Below are 20,996 nucleotides of genomic sequence, written 5' to 3'. Positions count from 1 at the left end.
CGGAACTCAAAGGAGGAACTGTATCAACAGAGGGAAGTTGGGTTTTCAGAGTCAGGATAGACATGAGGATGGATCCAGACCTCCCCAAAACCCCCAGTGTAAACATCTTTCCTCTTTGTTCCTCCCCTGCCCTTTTTTCACTTCTTCATGGGAAGGGGCTTTGAAAGTCTGGACCAAATTGAGAATGGACCTTTGTGGGTGTTAAGTCTCAAAGGACCAATGCTGAAGGAAAAAAGAAGTTATGGTTATTATAAAAGTCAACAAACAGCCCCCACCCAAGAAAAGAGAGGAGGAGACGACCACACTGTCCATGCAACCTAGAGGAAAAGGAACACAACCTCCTTTTACACAGCAGCTCATTGGTCTCAAATAGATGGAAGGAAGGGACAGGTGTCCATGGACTTTGGGGCACACCACCCATAAGCCCTGACCATGCTAAGGGGGCTTTATGAGATTTGTAGTCCAAAACACAGGACTCTTGCCTCGGCATTCATGTGCTCCTTTGTACATCAAGAAGCCGTTGAGAGAAAAGAGCACACCTGCCACTCAGGTATCTCACGAGTAAAGAGGGACATTAAGAAGCAATGAAGGGAATGGTTCTTTGCAAAAAGCATCATTTCTCCTTCACTTCAGCAGGAGGGAGAAAAACCACCACTTAAAGTAAACCCAACTCAAGAAATGTTGAGCAGGAGGCTATTCAAAAAGGTTTGCTCTCATGCCTCTCCTTGGAGCACAATTAAAGGCTTCTCCCCACTCCTTCCCATGCCATTAAACACCTTCCAATGCACCTCCCCTCTTTTTGGTCACTGTGTAAAAAGGGTTGAAAACTTGTGACAAAAAGCACCTGCCACAGTTTCCAATCACGAATGGCACTCATCCCAAGTTTGGTCAATAGTCGAGGTAGAAAGAGACAAAGGAGAGGAAGAGGGTTAGAGTCACACACAAAGAAATGAGATGGATTGGGTGAAAAGACAACAGGCTGCACAAAACCAAGGAGGCCGAGGGATAGTTCCAGGGGGATGTCCCCCAAACATCTGTGGAAGGAGAGAGAGAGAGAGAGAGAGAAAACAGGACAGTGGCTTCTTCACTCCACACGCTGTTGAGTTACGCAGGTTAGTTTCCCGGGCCAACCCGCTGCTTGAACACAAAGGGGAGTTGCGTTCCGAGATGGGAGTCAAAAGGGGATGAAATGAGGATGGCCTTGGATGCTTTTCCAAACAAACTATTGATCTTCTGGGAAGCAAAAAGCCAAGGGGTGAGGTTGGTCTTTTCGAATGTCAGGCAGAGGCAAATCAAGTGAAATTCTAGGCCAGGGGTGTCCAACCTTGGCAACTTTAAGACCCGCGGACTTCAACTCCTAAAATTCCCCACCCGCCAATTCTGGGAGTTGAAGTCCAGAGATCTTAGGGTTGCCAAGGTTGGACGCCCCTGTTCTAGGTAGCCTTCTGTTCTAGAAAATTCTTCCTTCCTCATGGCCACCAACTCAAACGGGAAGATAAGCACTCTTCCTTATATGACAAAGGCTAAATAGTTTGCTTCCATGTTCTTGAATAATAACAAACACACCCTGGATGTGATGATAGATACTTCTAGTAGGGTTTTCAAAGGCTTCTTGGCTCAAAAGAGGTACAAATGGTAGAACAGGAAGCCCTACCAGAATATTTCCTCTGTGCCAGTTTTATTCCCATTGGGTGAACCAACTCTGCAAAACCCTTTTATCATGCAAACATACATAAACTCTCTTGACTGATCTATGGTTGACATTTATAGAAGCAACTAGCTGCCTTCTGCTGCCTTCTCTGTTCTCATGTTCCTGTTTAGGATAATCAGGGAAAAGGAGTCTAAGGGAAATAGCACTTGGATTTAAAAACAAAAACAAAAGATAATTGTAGTCCAGGGGAAGTGATACTCAGCACTTCCTCAAGTGATCCTCCTTATTATTTCCAACCTTCTCATCACAGATAAATCTAAAAACTGCTGGGAGAAAAAGACCCAGTGGTTCGTCAAGTCTGCCCTTTGAATTTATTTGTTTTGTGAGGTTTTCTTTAATGTAATTATTTATTATATTTAATTATTACTATTATTTTTGTTGACTGATGGACATGTGTTCAAACCAAGCACGTTTAAAGGCTCAGTTACAGACGACTGAACCACAATCACCTCTGGAAATTGGTGCCAAGCTTCCGCTACTCTTTCTGTGAAATAATAGCTTTGAATGCGATTTTTGAATTTCTGTCCTGTCAATTTGAAGTTATGCCCGCCACCCCATCAATTGATTTTTTTCTTTACAGCAAAAAAAAAAAAAAAAAGTCTGGAATTTGTCTGGAAAAAAAATTCCTGGAATTCTGTTCCAGGAATTGCACGATAACCTGGATTTGATGATGGACGAATAACTGCAGGATGAGCAGACCAACTCAATAAAAATTGTTGTTGTTAATTATTATTATTATTCATTGCACAGTCAGCCAGGTGTTCAGCCAGGGTTTGGCATTTTTGTCTACCTATCGAGCCCTTACCAAGGACCCGGGATAGGTAAATCTGGATGTTTTAATGGTGTTACAGATATCGCCGAAGGATGGAAGCTGTTCCAAGCAAAGCTGCCTTCTGCAATTGACTGATGGCAAATTTGTCAATGCCACTGATAATGTTCAAGTGGTGGCTCCACTTGTTTGGGGACTGTTTGTAGGTCTTTGTAGTTTGTTATCTTCTCCAGTTCTTTCTCTTCTATTCTGCTGTCTCTAGGCACTGCCACATCCACTATCCAGACTTTTTGCTTTTCTTTTCAACAACTGTTGTTGTTGTTGTTACTATTATTATTATTATTATTTCGCATGGCACCCTGGCCTCTTATCATCACCAATGGCTGCTAGCATGGAGATGGAGAATTGGTCTTCTACTTAGGAGGGCTACTACATAGTAGACCCAGTCCAAGAAAAACAGCCCAGATGAAGGGACATCCTTCTCCTAGAAATCTTTCTCTTCTGTGCAATGTCAAACTTCTGTCAACTCTGGCAGCATTACTCGGAACCATGACAACTTCCTTAATCGGTCTGTTATATCAGTGCAACCATGGCAGCATTTGAGGAATCGCAGGATAACCTGGATCAGCTGATGGGCCAGTAACTGCAGGATGAGCAGGCAAGCTCAGTGAAGAAGCTTACATGTTTTTAATTCTGCACTAACTGTTGGGCCTACAGCTTATCCTGTCCTCTACATGAGTATATCCAGCGGGTATGTTTGTTTGAAACCTGCTCTGGAAGAAAAACGCACCTAACGATAACAACCCCTGAACAATGGAAGCAAACAATTTAGCCTTGGCACCCCTAAGCCCAAGCACCAACGTGTCCTCACAGAAGAGCAACAGAAGGATGAACTTTAGTCAGGTTGCATGCAGACACAATGTGTTGAACAAAGCTTTTTTTAAAAATAATAATAATAATAATGAGAGGTTATAGAAGGAAAATTTTAAGTGATGACAATTCAGAGGTTTTGAATGGGGGTGGGTGGGGGGAAAGATCTCTAATTTGTTTTTTGATTTGTTTTGTCCTGGGCAGAATTTGTTAACTAATCCGAACAAAGGCTGTGTTTTGTTGCTGTCATTTAAATTTTTTACCTTCTGTTCACCAGCGTGGACGACATCAGCAGCACCATGCAAGCCACATGACACAAGTCACATGATACGCACGCACATGATTTGGTTGAAAGGAAAGTGGAGGAAGTCACATGAAAAATACAAAAAAAAAAAATTAAAAAAACGGATGTAAACAATGGGCAAAAAAGAATCAACAACAGTTACAGATTAAAGTCTAAACAAAATCAAATTAGCCATTCTATTGAAACACCAGAGCAGACAGTTAAAAACAAAAACAAAAAAACAACAACAACAAAAATCCATCGATCTAAAAAAAAAAAAACACAACCTACAAGATTATTATTGAACAAGCGCAAGCACTGAGATCCTGACAGGGACGGTTTGGGTTGGGTTGGGTTGGGTTGGTTAGGCAGAGCGATGGGGCTGCGGATGAATTAATACCAAGTCAGGTAAAGAGTCACAAAACATCACTAAGACTAGAGAAGGGCTTCCTCTTCGCAAGGAACTCCTGGCAACAGCCATAATACAGGATGGGAGGGGAGAGGAGAGGGAATGGAGAAGGAAAGGAAAGGAAAAGAAAGGAAGGAGGAGAGGAAAGGGAGAAGGGAACGGAAGGAAGGGGAGGGGAGGAAGGGAAGGGAAGGAAAGGGAAAAGCAAAGGAAAGGAAAGAAGAGAATGGAAGGGAAGGAAAGGAAAGGAAAGGGAAAAGGAAAAGGAAAGAAGAGAAGGGAAGGGAAGGGAAGGGAAGGAAAGGGGGAGGGGAGGAAGGGACGGAAAGGAAAGAAGATTTAGCATAGCAACAGATTATTCATCCAAAAGGACACTGCAAAGAATTCAGTCAGCTTCTAAAATTTAAGACAAACGGAGCAGGCTGCCTTCCTTTGGGTGTCACCTCTTCTCTGTAGGAATAGAAAAACAAAGGGAAACCCATAGAATCCCTCCCCACCCGCCTTCCCACTCTGCTGGCTGTGCAGGAAGGAAGATGAACGGGTGTGTGTGGGGTGTGTGTCTCGATATGCGCTCCAGGTTTCTAGCATCAGTGCCCCAGGCCAACTGGAAGAGTCCAATTAGGATGGGTCAAAGCTTCAGGGCTGAGCGAGACTCTGAAAGGGTCAATCAAAGATTTCGCTATATGTGGGAAGTCCCAAGCAGTGTGGCTCACACTGTGTCCAAAGGTCTCTTTGCTGGTTTGGACAGCGGTGAAGGTAGACGCCACAAGTGCCCTCCTTGTCACATCATTGAAAAATTGTTCTGGTACGGCATCATCAAGCCACTCTCTCCCATATGACCTAACTTGCCCACTGCAGTTGTTGGGACTTTTCCACTAGCATAATTCCACCATCTTAAAGGCGAGAACCTGAAAACAATATCCAGGACTTTAACCCCAAGCATCTTTTTAGTCCTTCATCCTGGTGCTCTTTGGATAGGTGCACAACAGCTCTCCTAATCCTTTCCTTATCTAACTATAGTCTTTTCTGACCAGGCTCCCAAACACGACAAACCCTCTATAATTAACTAAATGTTTCCTTTATTAGGGGTGCCAGCAGCCCCAGCAAAAATTCTTTCTCTCACCAGAGGCTAGCAAGTCTGTCCAGCAGGGAGGTGAATAGTTATCTGCCACATTTATTCATCTCCGCCCCCTGCCTTTTATCCCCAGAGCTAGGGTGGGGCTTTGCTAGCAGTGGTGGCTCTTCTGTCCCAAGGACCGGCCCACAGATTTCCACTGCTCTCCTCTCCTCTGCCTTCTGAGCATCTGTGCATCCGGCACTGGGCCCAGCTGTTCCTCCTCTTCCTTATCAGCCACCTCCAGACCTAGGGGCTCCATCTGAGGGCTGATGAGTGGTCCAGGCTCTGCCTTTGTCTTTATCTCTGACAGCTCCATTCCTTCTTCCCCCTCGGAGCTTGCAGGTTGCCTTGATGCTGACCCTCACTCCTACGCTGCCTCCTCCTCTGATTCGGCTGCCAGAGGGACCGGCGGCCGACAGGCCACAACAAAATCAGAACAATGGAAAGAGAGAACAAGAGAAGAACTCATGCCTTCCCTCTGCAACACAAGTAGAATTAAATCCTCCGGGTCTGTTGCTGGCACCATAGGAAACCATGCAGTCCATCGATGCCTCTGGACTTAAGCCAGCCTCCTGGTACCCAGGGCCTTCACAAGTCCTGGGTCTAAAGATTCTGACAGTTCCAGATTTACTGCCTACGTGTCTGGAAGAAGTCAGAAAATCCCTGAAAAGACTCAATTAGAAAAGAGTGGAGTCTCTTCCCTCTTCCTAAGATGGAAGCTCTAGGGTCACCACGTTAGCTAGAAGGGAGAACTTGCAATGAAGCCTCCTAACTGAAACTTGGCATAACCCTACGATACCTTGCCAGCAATTTAACATGAACACCTTTCCATATTTTTTTTAAAATGAAGAAGAGGGGTTGCCTGGTCGGGACAAGGTATGGGTGAGTGGCCAGCAAGGGAGGCCAACTGGCCAACTGGTCTCTTGCTATGAGGAAAGGCCGGCCAGGATGGCTAATCTTATAGATACACAAAGAAGCAAAGATCCCTTTGCAACCAATCTCAACATCCACAGTCAAATCAGCTCAGATCACCCGTATTATCTTTAAAGTAGAATTGGAGGTGCTGGGAGACTGAAGGACCTTCATCAAACAACTTCATGTAAGACAGTTGGATGCTCAAGAGGTTTAGATCCAAGTCTTCGGTGTCTCCACTGTTCTTCTGCAGCTCGCCCCCTTATCCCTTAATATCTGCTCATCGTCATGAAAGCTTTTGTCCCCCTTCAAATTCACAGCTTGTGAGGACCGAAAGAAATGGGGATGCAGGAGGAAGAAAGAGGCGGCCATTTTTAAATGAAACTCCTGTCACTCAAAGCCACGCCTTTGAATAACAGAAAGGAAAGGAAATATCTAAGGTCCCCAAATCCATTCATAATCTTCTCAGCCCTGTCTTTTCAGAGAGGTTTGGTGTCACCTGCCTGTGTTAACCATCACTCTTTTCTTCTTCTCTGTGAAATAATCGGTGTGTCTGTATGTGTGTGTTTGTGAAGGTATTGAGATTTAATAGCTGACCAGCTGTCGTAAGGCTGATGCAATGAGAATGAGTCAGCAGGTTATTGCCGTTTTAAGACTGAGGAGGGGTCCACTGGGTTTACCACTTTAAGAAGCTGTATATATAAATGAGGCCATGAGAGGGCATATCTCTCTCTCCTTGTGTTCTGTCTCCATTGTAGTCCTCTGTGCAGAATCAAGAAGATTGATTGATTGCCAGGAATTTGCCTACCACATATATGTATGTATACAGCTGTCTTATATATAAACCACTGTTAAAAGATAAAGCCTCTGTGTGTGCTGTGTTTTGCTCCTGGGTGGTCCCACAATAGTAGTCATGCTGCAAATACTCTGACATTGTGTGTGTGTGTGTGTGTGTGTGTGTGTGTGTGTGTAAGAGAGAGAAGGAAGGAAGGAAGGAAGGAAGGAAGGAAGGAAGGAAGGAAGGAAGGAAGGAAGGAAAGGAAAGGAAAGGAAAGGAAAGGGGGGAAGGGAAAGAAGGAAGGAAGGAAGGAAGGAAAGGAAGATTTAGAATATAAACAGTGAATTCTCACTTTGGGGAGAATGGGGACAAACCTATCCTATCAGCCAGGATGCCATGCCCCGCTTTGTCACTACAAAGGGGTTCAGTTTTCATTGAGAGTCCATTTCATTCTCCATCCACAGATGTTCCCGGGTAGCCCTACATCCAAGGCCAAGGTTTAAGTTCAAGGACTGGATGCTTTGGAGGTGGCACTTGCACAAACTTTTCAAGGACGCAGGATCTTTTCATGTTTTCTTTGAGCCCCCTTCAGTTTCATCCTGCTCAAAGTTGAAACGAGGACTAATTTAATTGAATTCATTCCTGCCGTTTGCAAAGATCAATAAGCTACTTAGAAAGCACGCATGAAAGGAAGTGTGAGGAAAATAAAGGCTCCCTGAAACGTGGCTAAAAATCCCAATCACATCCATCTTATTGCCTGTGTTCAAAATAAATCCTCCCACGGGGACCTTCTGTGTGTGTGTGGGGGGGGGGGGAAGGCTCCTCCTTCCTTAATTCAAGGGCATCTGGTCCACATCTGTTGGGCAACTGGTCCCTTGATTGAATGGGACCCTGGAATTAGGGGGGGAAGGCAAAGGGGCAAAAGAAGAGCTGTGGGTGTGGGGGAGAAAAGGGGAAGAAGCATCCTCTCCTCTCAATCTGGTTCGGTAGTTTCAGTTTTGATGGGATGCTGGGTTGCTATGGCAACATGAAGGCTAGATAAAGACACATAAAGGTGAAGCCTGCTGTGAAGATAAATTATGCAGGAAAATAAAAGGCAGAGAGAAGAAAGGGAGACAAGACCTGATGAGGAGGATGAACATAAAGGAGGAGAGGTGTTGCCCTCTGGGTTTACCGTGTAAAGACCGGCGGGCTGTGAGCATCAAGGTTAGATCACCTTTTCTCAAGCTGGTGTGTCCCCACTGGGGCTGCATGAGGGCCCCCCAAAGGCCTTCGGCAGCTGGGGATAATTGGAACCTTACCTCAGTCCCCGTGATGGACACCAAGTTGGGGGAAAGCGGAGTTCATGTAGCTTCTGGTCAAGGTCACCCACTTGCCAAGACTATGGGGAAAATTTAAGGACTAGGTGAAGGCAGGGGGAGAAGGGAGGAGAGGGAGGGAGGGAGGAGAGAGATGGAAAGAGGGAGGGAGGGAGGAATGAAGAAGAGAGGGAAGGAGGGAGGGAAGGGGGATAAAGAAGAGAGGGAAGGAGGGAGGGAAGGAGGAATGAAGAAGAGAGGGAAGGAGGGAGGGACAAAGGAAATGTGGAAGGAAGGGAGGGAGGGAAGAAGGAAGGAAGGAAGGAAGGAAGGAAGGAAGGAAGGAAGGAAGGAAGGAAGGAAGGAAGGAAGGAAGGAAGGGGAGGAGATGTGGAAGGGAGGGAGGGAGGAAATGTGGATGGAAGGAAAGAAGGAAGGGCCCCAAACTCCCTCCAGGCAGGGTGTGATAAAAATGTAAATAACCACAATATCTGAAGAAAAATGGCAGGAGGGAAGAATGCCACTAGATCGGGGCCCTTGGCAGAGGCAAAATTCAGAGAGAAAACAGACATCTGGCTGTCCACAGTGGAGAAATGAATATCCCAGTCACCAGAATTGGGAAGAAGGAGGTCCCAAGTAAAAGACAAGGCTCAGAAGAACGCACGCAACTGCAATTGTTCTTCAGGGAAAATAAAAAAGCTAGAAAATATTGTTCTGAATCAGACCATCATCAATGGCCACATCTGCATGAGGTAAACATACTTCTCAGCAAGAACTTAAAAACAAAAAAGATTCTGGTCAAAAGGAATGATGTACTTTTGAGTCAGAAATATTTGTTGCTTTCCATGTTCCCAGGGCATACTCCAAGTTCCACCCTGGTCAAGGGGCACCCCTGCCAGTCAGAAAGTGGAGGAAACCCAAGAGAAACAATTGTGTGGGTATCTGGAGATAGTGGTCAACAGATAGACCTCTGAGGGTCAGGCTCCTGACTCCAGTTTCACCTGAACTCACCTGAACTCACCTGAATTCACCTCATCTAACCCTAACCGTGAATTCACCTGAACTCACCTGAATTCAGATACTTCTTGCTGTCTCAGCCTTACTGTCTACCTGTCTATAAAATGAGACAATGATGCAAATCTACTTCACAGGTTTGCGTTTCTTTCTTAAACAAGCATGATTTCATTTGTAAAGTTCCATCTCTCAAAAGCTTCTGGAATTTTTCTTTAAATATATATATATATATATTCGAGATGGAATTTAGGAGCCATTCAGGGTTGTTCTGCATCTTCCTTTCTCAAGTGTTTTATTTAATCCCGAAGAAGCAGAATAGCTCATCATGACATTAAAACCAGGATTTCTATTTCGGGTGCCTTCCATTGATGAAATTCATCTCTCATTACTTCTCTCTCTCTCTCCCATTTAATTCTCCTGAAAAAAATTAGGTAATAACATTCTGGCAATTACATTCAAAAGGTTAACAGCTCAATCACAAGGAAGCAGAGAGGAATCTTTTACAACAACTTCATTCCTTTGCTAACCGCTTCCTCTCTCTCTCTCTCTTTCTCTTTCTCTCAAACTGCAATCAGAAACCTAATGAAATATGTTGCTTCATGGATTCCATCTGGCCCTGATTATTTGACAGCATTTTTTTTTTAAAGGAAAGAGGAAAGGAACTTTATCCTGAAGCTGAAGAGTTGCAACTGTGAGGGAAAGGGGCGATTTCTAAATGTAGTCAATAAATTGATACATAAAACTGCAGATCGGTGATGGTATGCTACCGGTTTGGCCCGGTTCAACCGAACCGGTAGTAAAAATCACTACCGCTTGAACCGGTAATAAAAAAAAGCCTCCAATCAGCTGAGAGGATAAAAGATTGAAAAGCACATGGGGGAGGGGCAGGGTCACTCCTAGCTTTTTGTTTCTTCATCCTCTCACCTGATTGGCTTGCTAGGGGCGTACGCGTTCTGCGATCACCCTCCGAACTGGTAGTGACTAAGGTAGGATCCCACTACTGCTGCAGATGTGAGCATTTTGAGACACACCCGAGTGACCAATCCCCTTCTCCAAAAGGCTGATCTCAGAGCAAACCCCATGCCCAAGAAATGCAAGTTTATGTTTACGGCAGTTCTGGTGTCCCTCGAAAGGAAGTCTCCACACCCAGACCCTACAGGATGGCTTTTTCGGGTTCAGGTTCTTGTAGACGTGGCTCTGGCAACCACGTTTTCCTGCTTGCTGTCCCACTGAAGGGGATCTTCTATGCGCCCATCTGAGAGATCTCAGCTTTCTGCATTCTCTTGAATTACCCAGACTGTATAAAGTGGACTTCCACAAGTATAGGCATTGCTCTTAGGTACACTAGCTAAATCATCATCAGCATGTCACATGTGGGAAACCATCCAGTGAAGGGCTATTGCCCTCTTTGGCCTCCTGCTTGTCAACCATGGCAATTGGCAATCTCCCACACTTTTTGCTCACATCCACCAGAATGCTCTTGCATACATATTTTTCATTGAAAGAGAAGTTAGGAAACCACGTTATGCTTCCTGCTGGAAGACCTTTCACCTACAGTTAAGGCAGGAGAAGAGTAAAGGGTACATTCCAATGGTCTGGAATCTTAAGAGGCCTCTAAGACTCCTAATCCAAGGATGGCACCCAAATTCAAACCAAGCCAGAATGGGAATGACCACTCCTGCCAGTTACTGTAGATCAGGGGTCTCCAACCTTGGCTACTTTAAGACTTTTGGATTTCAACTCCCAGAATTCCCCAGCCAGCCAGGCTGGCTGGGGAATTCTGGGAGTTGAAGTCCACAAGTCTTAAAGTGGTCAAGGTTGGAGATGCCTGGAGATGATTCTCAGTTACATGAATGAAGATAGATAGAGAGGGATAGTTTCTAATATTCTCTTCTAGGGAATGGTTTTCGAACTCTAAACTAAATTCAAATTGTGGACAGATTAATTATGTTCTTATGAAGTTTCCCCCCTACTTTCTACTTATAGATGAGCTGTGGTGGCACCGTGCTTAGGATGCAGTACTGCAAGTCACAACTGCTGATGGCTGGTTGCCTGCAATTTGGCAGTTCAAATCTCACCAGGCTCCAGGTTGACTCAGCCTTCTGTCCTTCTGAGGTTGGTAAAACGAGGACCCAGATTGTAGCGGGCAAGAGGCTGAGTCTGTAAACTGCTTAGAGAGGGCTGTAATAGCACTGTGAAGCGGTATATAAGTCGGAGTGCCATTGCTATAGATCTTTCTTGAAAAGATCTGCCTTTTTATATTTCCCCCTCTGTCATTGCCTGAGCTATTTCTGCTATTTCCCTCCTTGTATCTGTCTTGAACAATTTTTTTTTGGTCACAAAACAGGGTTTGGCAGAATGTAGCACCCTTGCCTGAGATAGTTTGGGGGTGTCAATATTGCATGTCCCTGCCATGGAGGAAGAAGAGGAGAGGAGAGGAGAGGAGAGGAGAGGAGAGGAGAGGAGAGAAGAGAAGAGAAGAGAAGAGAAGAGAAGAGAAGAGAAGAGAAGAGAAGAGAAGAGAAGAGAAGAGAAGAGAAGAGAAGAGAAGAGAAGAGAAGGATGGAAGGGAAGGGAAGAAGAGAGGAGAGAGGCAGGGAAGAGAAGAGAAGAGAAGAAGGATGGAAGGAAAGGGAAGAAGAGAGGAGAGAGGCAGGGAAGAGAAGAGAAGAGAAGAGAAGAAGGATGGAAGGGAAGGGAAGAAGAGAAGAGAGAGGCAGGGAAGGGAAGAGAAGAGAAGCTGGAGGGAAGGGATGGGACAAGAGAAGAGAAGATAGAAAGGATAAGGGAAGGATAAGAAGAGGGAAGAGAAAGAAAAGGAAAGACACCTCCACTCCAACTGGGTCTCATGCAGATACAGGCAAGGTGCATGCTCCAGAGGGAGGGGGAAAGGAGAGCATTCACCTCTTGACCAGGTGTTAATGGGAAACACGACAGCCACTCTAGAGTCAGTATTGTTAGGAGAAATGATTTACCCGCTACTTTCTTTCTACGGAGAAAGAGAAGCAAAGCCAAAGAGAGGAATTAAGTTAAAAGTTAGGAGAAACCACACATGGATCTACGGGACACGTTAAAGCCAGGGCACTCGGAGCGGGGAAAAGGAAGCAGCACTTACGTGGTGGTGGAAGGCCTGCAGTTCCCCCATAGGCAGAAGACGAATGTAAAGAAAAGACAGACCCCCAAAAGAGAAAAGAGGCAAAAGAGATGAAAAAAAGAAAAAAGAAAAAAAAGGAGTCGATGGACGAAGACGCTGAAAACAAGGCAACACCCTGGGACGCCTGTCTAGCTGAGGACTAGCTCCTCAGGAGGCCGACCAGGTTTTCAGGGAGAATAAGGGTAAGGCGACAACTACACAATGGGCCACCCTTCAACTCGTGGCAAGCAAGAGTTGTGGGTTCAGGTTACCCATCGGAAAACCGCAGCTAAGGAGGGGGAAGGGACCAGGAGTCGTAAACGGGGAGGTTATTCCCACGTCAATGAATTCTGCAGGAAGCCCAGTTTCTTTAGTTTTTCTCCCCCACCATCCTTTTTTTTCTTTTGGCGGGGGTGGGGGGCATTCCTTCCAAACTCAGCTCATCTGCAAGATCTCGTGTTTCCGTTTGTTTAAGAACGCATCCTGCAAGACCCAGAGGTGTTTCTAAAATAAAAACGCTGCTCCAGATGGAAATGTAAGGTCGGTTGCCCCCTGCTTAATGAATTATTACGAGGGTCGAAGAGGGGGGAGGTGAGATGGGGAATGCCAGAGGGGTGGGAGGGAAGCAACACACACACACACACGCACACACACACACACACACGTACACACAGCCACCGGGTTTTGCTAGAGGCAGCAGAAGCAGAGAGGACGGGGCAGAGATGATCTCTAGGCAAGGGGAAGGAGGATAGCCAAATGTGATAAAAGGGACCCAGCCAGCGGTGGAATTGAGCCGGTTCTCCCCACTTTGAGAGAACTGGTTTGCACCTCTTTGGGAGAACCAAACTGAGCAGTTTGATGAACTGGTTGTTGGAAGAAATCATTAGGGCAGAGAGCCGGTTGTTAAATTATTTGAATCTCACCTTGGAGGTGATCGAGAGGTCTACATAGACGAACCTCTCTCTCTCCCAATTCAAAGGACTCAGAGATAAATCCAATTTGTCCCGAGTTTCCCAGAGCTTACAAATTATACAGGGCAGGGACTGTGTCTAAACGGGACGTCAAACGGCCCATCTTTCTCCAGAGAAGAAGACCAAGCTTAGAGTAGGCATGTGCAACCTTGGCACCTTGGACTTCAACTCCCAGAATTGACTACAGGATTTGGGCCTGGTTCATCTGAAGAAAAGAAGAATTAAGGGCGACGTGATCATGGCGTTCCAGTATTTGAGGGGCTGTCACAAAGAAGAGGGGGTCAAATTATTCAAGCACGAGAGGGCAGGACAAGAAACAAGGGCTGGAAACTAAGCAAGGAGAGAAGCAACCTCGAATTAAGGAGGAACTTCCTTACAGTGAGGACAATTAACCAGTGGAACAGCTGGCCACCAGAAATCTTGGGTGCTCCAACACTGGAGGCTTTTAAGAAGAGTCTATATGGTATAGGTTCTCCTGCTTGAGCCAAGGGGCTGGACTAGAAGACCTCCAAGGTCCCCTCCATCTCTCTTCTATTCTAATTCCTCAGCCACGTTGAGGAATTCTGGAAATTGAAGTCTAGAGATCTTAAAGTTGCCAAGATTGGACACCCCGGCTCGGAGGCTGGAAAAAATACACTGGCAGGGCCCTCAGACTCCCCCTCCCCCTTTGCCTGCTGCTCTTCCAGAATTCGACAGTGTGCATGTGTGTGCGTGTGCATGTGTGCGTGTGCGTGTGCGTGTGTGTATGTGTGTGTTGGGGGGGCGGGGTCTTGCGGCATATAAAATGCGAGCGGGAGGCAGCTCATTCAGGCGTGCCATTTGCAAAGCCGGCATCGTTCTGAACGGAATTGCACTCGATCCATTCTCCGCCAGCCAGGGTTTTTAATGCATGCTTCCATATCGCTTGGTCAGCAGCCATTTCCGGAAACAAATTGATGGGGAAACTCGGGTTGGATAAAACAATGAAGATCTCAGACTTTTAAACCTGCCTGAATTTACTGCCCTAAAGCTTCCTGCAAAAGCTGAAGAGGCTTTAAAAGCCAATTAGGCGAGTCGGCAGAAGCTGCTAAATCTGTCGACGGTCACAGGATGGGACAGGGCTAGGCAGCCGTAGTTTTCCTCTCCAAGCACCGTGGGAGAGAGAGACCGCCTCCTCCCTCGCCTGAAGCTGATCTTCCAAGGCCACAGGACTATATTCTGAAGCAGATCGTGGATCTCTTGGGAAGATCCAGCAGAGCTGAGATCTGGGACCAGGAAGGAGATGGGCGAGCTTTGAAAACCACTCCAAACGAGGTCTTAAGTGGAAGGACGTTTTCAAACCTGCTTTACGGGTAGTTCTTGACTTACAATCACCCACTAAGTGACCGTTTGAAATGATAACAACGCTGAAAAAAAGGGACTCGGCAGACATTTTTCACACTTGACCACCGTGGTTGATCATGACCACCTGATCAACATTTGGACACTTGGCCACTGACTCATATTTATGACAGTTGCATTGTCTGGGGGGGCTGTGTGATCCCTTTTTATGACCTTCTGACCAGCAAACTCAGTGGGGAAGGCAAATTCACTTAACAGCTGTGGCAAATGAGTTGTAAAAAGGGGCAAAACTCACTTAGTAACTGTCTCGGTTACCAACAGAAATGTTGGGCTCAATTGTGCTTATAAGTTAAGAACGATCTGTAGCTTATGAGCCCAGGTTTCAAGAGAATAAAAGCTCAAAGGCCAAATTGGTGGGATTTTTTAAAAACCCTTCTAATCTCTTATAGCAGCCACTTCTGCCCAAAAACAGAGTTTTGTCTCCCTCAACCCATCTCCCACCTCCAACTGACCTAATCAACCAGAAGATATTAGGACCAGCATTTAAAAAAACAACAACAACAGAGCTAATGGTAGTAATGTAATAGTAATACATTCCTAGGTGCTGATAGTGTGCTCTCCACAATCCTCACAGCTCAACAAAAGGATTTGAACAACAACAACAACAACAAGACAAGTTTCTCGGAAGAGGAAACAGAAAAGAAGGTTCCAACTCAGGGACATGAAGGGGGATCTGGACACAGAGTCCAGAGGAGGAGGAGGAGGAGGACCAGGTGAGAGGTGAAGGATGGGCAGTTGGCCTGAGAAAGGGCTGAGGTTGCCAAGCAGACGACAGGGGAGGAGCAGGGCTTTACTTACGAACTGGCTGGGTCTTGAAGTCGGAGAGGGAGCTGATCTCGCCGGTGCCTTTGCCATTGATGGCCATCAGTCGGATGGCGTACATGGTCTCTGGCTTCAAGCCGATGACCGTGAAGATGCCTTCAGTGTTGGCTGTGCCAGGAGAGACAGCAGACAAGGTGAGGATCAGAACCATCTCTAGGGATGTAAGTCTATAGAGATTCTCTGTCCTCCAGGCCATGGTTGTCCCAGAGGTGCTTTTTTCCCAGGAGGCAACTGGGCTTCCTTGGTTTTTCTCTTTGAAGATGTTTCACTTCTCATCCAAGAAGCTTCTTCAGCTCTGACAGGATGGTGGGGAAGGGAAGGATTTATATTCCTTGCAGACAGAACTGGTCATCTGCATCCTTTTAGAGGGTTGTTGAGGCCACTTGGAGGTTTATCTGTGTCCTCAGGGGTCACCTGAGTGGTGCTCCTGGTTCCTGTAGTCTGCCATTTTTTCCACCGGAAATCAATTCCTACTCCCGCACCATTTTGCCTGAAGAAGCTGCTTGGGTGAGTAACGAAATGTCTCCGTTTGAATAAACTTTGGTCCAGTTGCCATGATTTCACCTTTTGAGATGCTTTTTGGCTTGGAGGATTGAACCTTCATTTACATGAATCCCCAGGAATCCATCTAACTCTGATTTAGACTAAAGACATATTCTGTAGTCAAACCTAGGCTTTATTTCCCAAAGAAAGGTCAGCTTTCATTTTGGGGAGAAATTATCTGCTTCTTAGAAGAAAATCTACAGAGCTTGGGAGTTATTTTTGGAGCCGCTGCTGTTTCTTCCCTATTGCTTTATTGCGGTGACATTTAGGAATTAATGTTTTCAAATGTTTGGTTCTGCTTTCATGCTTCCCCGCTGGCTAGCTTGAAACTTTTTTGGGGGGGAAGGAGAGAAAAGTTGTAAATACAACCAATAAAAAGGATCAAAGCAGATCTCTCTTATCAGCCAGAGTGGAAACATTGCAAAGTTGCCCCACACACCTTCCACCCTGCTGCTACCCTCGCCATCTTCTCATTGTGCTGCAGTGTTTGACTTTTTGTGCCAACTTATTTCTGTTTTTATTTTATGTAAGTTTTTATCCTTTAAGACTGTAAGCCCGCACCAGAGTTACCTTGAGGTAAGATGGACAGTTCACAAACAGACAAAGAAATAAATAATCAATGTAGGACAGGTTTGGGCACCTCACCTTCCTTGGCATCGTAGATTTTGGTGTGCCAGTTTTCCTCCCCGGTGGCTCGCCACTCGGCCTTGTACCAGAGGATGGGGACACCCCCAGTGGCCTCCGGTTCATCAAATCTGATCTGGGCTGTGCTGGAGTATGGCTCCACTTTCTCAATGGAAGGCGCAGAGGGCGTATCTGTGGAGGAAGGGAGCCAGAAAAGGAAGTCAGGCATAGACTAGGCTGAAATTTTTATCCCAGCAGTAACCAATCACTGAGGGAGCTTGGGAGGTTGAACAGAATATGTTGGCATGCTGGCTGGGGAATTCTGGGAGTTGAAGTACACAAGTCTTAAAGTTGCCAAGTGTCAACCCTGAAACAAACCTAGCTGAGGCCATCTTTGCGGCTCCAGGGGTTCCCACAAGACGAGGAGAAAATAACTAGCTGGGGATTTGTAGTCAAAACAAAAAAAAATCTTGTGAGAATCAAGGACATTTCAATCGGTGGCTGAGAAGAGGAGGAGTAGAGTAACCAAACAAACAACCAGCACCTCTATTGGACAATGTGACCTAGGGGAAATGGGAACTTTCACTTTTTAATTAGGTGAAAACCACGGGAACTTCAGAGTCGGTTTTCACCAGTTGTGCCAATAAATTGTTCTTTGAGGAATTTGCCTGCCTCGGAGTTCTGCTTTCAATGGGTGCATTACTCGAAACATTGACACCAAGTTTGGAACCCCCTGATTTATTCCAAAGGAAGAGAAAAACCAGTCCAAACAAACCTGCTTGAACCAGGATGAACTCGGAGGATTCCTGGCCAATCCGGTTGGCTGCTGTGCAGTTGTAATTCCCGAAATCGTTTTCTGAATATGGCGTCACCTGAAAAAAAAGGGAGATTGACCAGGTGAGCCAGAGAAAAATGCTTCTTAGGAAGGAAAACGAAGGAAGCATTTTGGATTTGGTCAATTAGAAAAGAAGATAAAAAGATCAATTGTAAATATGGCACAAAATAATAACATAAATAAGGAACCACAAAATGTTGATGATGCAATGTCTTTTTTTTTAACTGGTTACCCTTTTTTCTTCTTTGTTTTTCTCTCTTTTTTCTTATTTGTGTGTGCGTGTTGCTTGTATATCTTAATAGTAAAATCAATAAAGTTTATTTTAAAAGAAAAGAAAAGAAGGCAGTTTAAGGATTGTCTAAGTCCACACGATGCAGAGCAAAGCGATAGGCCTGGCCATTCTCAGGCTACCGGAAGTGGTCAGCAAAGATGCTTAGGAACAGAGTCAGAAGAGAAGGAAGGAAAATACATTTTCACACACGTCAAATTTATAGAATTTGCGGAAAGAGATGTGGAGGCACCTATTAACTTAAGTAACTAATCAAAACCGATGTTATGGAGATTCTCCGTCCTCCAGGTGTCCCAAAGGTGCTTTTTCAAGAGGCAAGTGAACTTCCTATGTTTTTTTTCTTTGAAGACGTTTCGCTTCTCATCCAAGAAGCTTCTTCAGCTCTGAGCTTCAAAGAAAGAACATCTTCAAAGAAAAACCAGAAAGTCCAGTTGCCTCTTGAAAAAGCACCTTTGGGATAATCAAAACCAAGCAATTCCTAACAGTGAGGACAATTAACCAGTGGGACAGCTTGCCTCTAGAAGCTGTGGGTGCTTCATCACTGGAGGTTTTTAAGAAGAGACTGTGTGAACTGGTATAGGATCTTCTGATTGAGCAGTGGGCTAGACTAGAAGACCTCCAAGGTCCCTTCCAGCTCTATTCTGATTCAATTAATGGAGGAGGAAGAGGAACAAGAGTGAGCTAGCTATCAGCCTGGAAGGAGGGAGATCAAACACAACGCGTGTAAAGCCTGCACAGCACCAAACTGGGATGCTGAGGAGGCAGCAAAGCTACTCCTGAACACTTTCACAGTCCTTGGGTGTCACTCTTCTAACACGCAGTAACTGTCCGAAGCAATTTAAACATGTGCTAAGTGGCAGTTGATACAAATGTCCTAAACCGATGGGGGTTGCATGAACAATGCCATTTTTGGCTTGTTTTCCTGTCCTTCATAGCCAACTTTTGCACCTCGTTCTGTGCGCACAGAGATGCAGCCCGCCCTTCTCAGTGCTCACCTCCAGGAAACTGGCGGCTGGTGTCTTGTAGATCCGGATGTTGCTGTAGTTGGAACTGGGCAGCAACTGCCCATCCCGAAACCACGAGATATCAGCACTGGGGTAAGCAAAGACTTCGCAGGTGATGTTTGCGGGGTTACCTTCCCAGGTGTACACCGCAACAGGGCCCTGCAACTTTGGGGCATCTGGAACCAAGGAGAAGCAACGTGGAAGTCAGTCTCCAGGAGAAGGCATCAAGAAGGACATCTCCCCCCATGTCTTCTGATCCCTTCTTTCCACCCGACCTGTTTGCATAATTCTGCCGTGGCAACAAATGGATTTCTAAACCAAGGGTCTGCAACCTTGGCAACTTTAAGACTTGTGGACTTCAACTCCCAGAGTTCCTCAGCCAGCGAAGCTCTGGGAGTTGAGGTCCCCAAGTCTTAACATTGCCAAGGTTGGAGAGCCCTGCTCTAAATGATACTCCAGGCAGATCCAGCCCATAAGGCCAAAGCAAAGAATCTTGGGAATGCTACCCACAAATACACCATGCTGTGTTTCTTGCAAGATCTTGGGTGACTCATATATTTGGGGGCAAGGGACCTTGAAATGCAAACTCTTGACTGTGTCTGTAGGCTAATACAGTCAATTCTTTGTCCAGGATCAAGACATCTCCTAGAGTTGATTGTTGAGAAATCAAGGGAACTAGGAAGCCCTGGAAATGTCCAAGAAGAATGCATCTTCAATGGGACATACAAACACAGCTACAGGTCCCTTTACTCCACATCCTGTTCCCAAGAGTGGCCACCCAGAAGCAAAGATATTCCAGCTCATCCACTGACTTCATAAGCAAAAATCCCCCTTCTTTTTTGCTCCATTCTTATACTCTAAAGTGCAATGTAGTGGTACTTCTTTAGTATATGTAGAAGTACACTACAACCAGAAGTACACTGCAGAGGTACGCTGTCTCTGCTTATGAAAGGTCCACGGGCTTCAACCCAATGGATAAATATAAACTTCGTCAGTGTAAAGACTGATAACAAGCTTGAATTTATCAGGGTTAGTTTGGCTTGTTGCCTTTGATTCTTGACACTTGGCCATAAGGGCCGGTCAATATCAGTGGATTATGTACTCCATTTTCCTGTTCTTCTCATTCTCTTTCCCCTTTCCACCGTACCCCAAGTCTCACAGGTATTCCATAAAAGTCCACCACCTGAAAGTCCATCTCTAGTTCAAAATGACCGTTTCCTGTTCTGATTCTTGCTCTCGGGTCTGCCAATCATCACCCTTACCACCCATGAGTTGCAAGAAAAAAGGAGAAATGCAGGAGTTGGCTCTACTCAGAGCGAGGGTGGAACGACTCAACTTACACTGAACTTCTAGGTACATGACTTGAGAATCTTGCCCAATGGTGTTGCTGGCTATGCAGGTGTACTCCCCAGCATCCGTGTACTGAATGTCCTTCAGGGTCAGGGAAGAGACGCGGGCATGGCTGCGGACTTCGATGCGGCCATCTAGGGTCTGGCAGGAAAGAGAGGAAAAGTCTCAGAAGGCGGCTAAGGTGCGAATTCTGGAAGAGAGGCAATGCAGAAAAATATCCCCTTCGGCAGGGCAATTCCACCCTGCAGACCAAGCTGCTGGCCTCCCAGGAGGTCTTGGCACTTTCATAAGCCAGTTTCAGACATTGCAGTCTGGACCTCAATGGGTAGGCTAAGCTGCCAGATGGACCTGATTGGTCCCTCTCCTGCTTCTTGTCCTTCCTATCTTTTCAAGGCAGGCAAGTCTGGCTGGCCGGCTTCCCTATAGTCCAGCCTATCAGTGCCTCCTTTTCCTTTGAGGTGTTGTTCCCTCTTCCCTGGACCCCAGGCCTTTCCTTTCCTTTTGCCCCCTATGGTTTGTTGGCAACGCAGGTGCCTTCCAACCCCGCTTCCTTATCCCCTTTGCTGCTAACACAGAACCTTTCTATTTCTCCCTCCTTGTCTTCCTTTGGGGAACCATTGTGAATTAGGTTTGTTTCGCGCCTACACTTCTCAGAAAGTCGGTGGAAACGCTGTAGCAAGGATAGCCCAGCCTCCTTGAAGCAGAGTTGCAACAAGCAAGATTGGAGACGAAGGGAAGGTTTGCAATATTGTGGGCAGGGATGGAGAAGGAACCTGGCACAAATTGCAGGGAGATACAAGGATTGGAATGGAATGAGAGGTTCTTGTGTTGAGGATTGCTCCCTGATATCACTGGATCCACGATGTCCATCCCTCTCGTAAGAC

The 20,996-nt window shown here is 45.9% G+C and overlaps 1 protein-coding gene across 12 annotated transcripts in view; it reads right to left on the bottom strand.

Annotated features, from left to right (window-relative positions):
* Positions 1–20,996, bottom strand: part of NCAM1 (neural cell adhesion molecule 1) — a 153,608-nt gene that overhangs the window by 22,890 nt on the left and 109,722 nt on the right. For 6 of the 12 annotated variants that reach the window (XM_087939229.1, XM_087939232.1, XM_087939234.1 and 3 more), the window contains 6 exons: positions 20,103–20,253; positions 18,754–18,938; positions 17,410–17,506; positions 16,656–16,826; positions 15,444–15,575; positions 12,277–12,291 (listed from right to left, as the gene is read on the bottom strand). In XM_087939229.1, coding sequence (XP_087795355.1) covers positions 12,277–12,291; positions 15,444–15,575; positions 16,656–16,826; positions 17,410–17,506; positions 18,754–18,938; positions 20,103–20,253 — 751 coding nt within the window. The remainder of the gene's footprint in view (positions 1–12,276; positions 12,292–15,443; positions 15,576–16,655; positions 16,827–17,409; positions 17,507–18,753; positions 18,939–20,102; positions 20,254–20,996) is intronic. The other 6 variants (XM_087939231.1, XM_087939233.1, XM_087939238.1 and 3 more) reach the window with 1 other exon arrangement.

Source organism: Pseudonaja textilis, chromosome 9 (genome assembly GCF_049901715.1).
Source record: "Pseudonaja textilis isolate UNSWEBS1 chromosome 9, rPseTex1.2, whole genome shotgun sequence".
NCBI lineage: Eukaryota > Metazoa > Chordata > Lepidosauria > Squamata > Elapidae > Pseudonaja > Pseudonaja textilis.
Note: the sequence above shows the minus strand (reverse complement) of the source record. Positions and strands in the feature narration are given on the sequence as shown.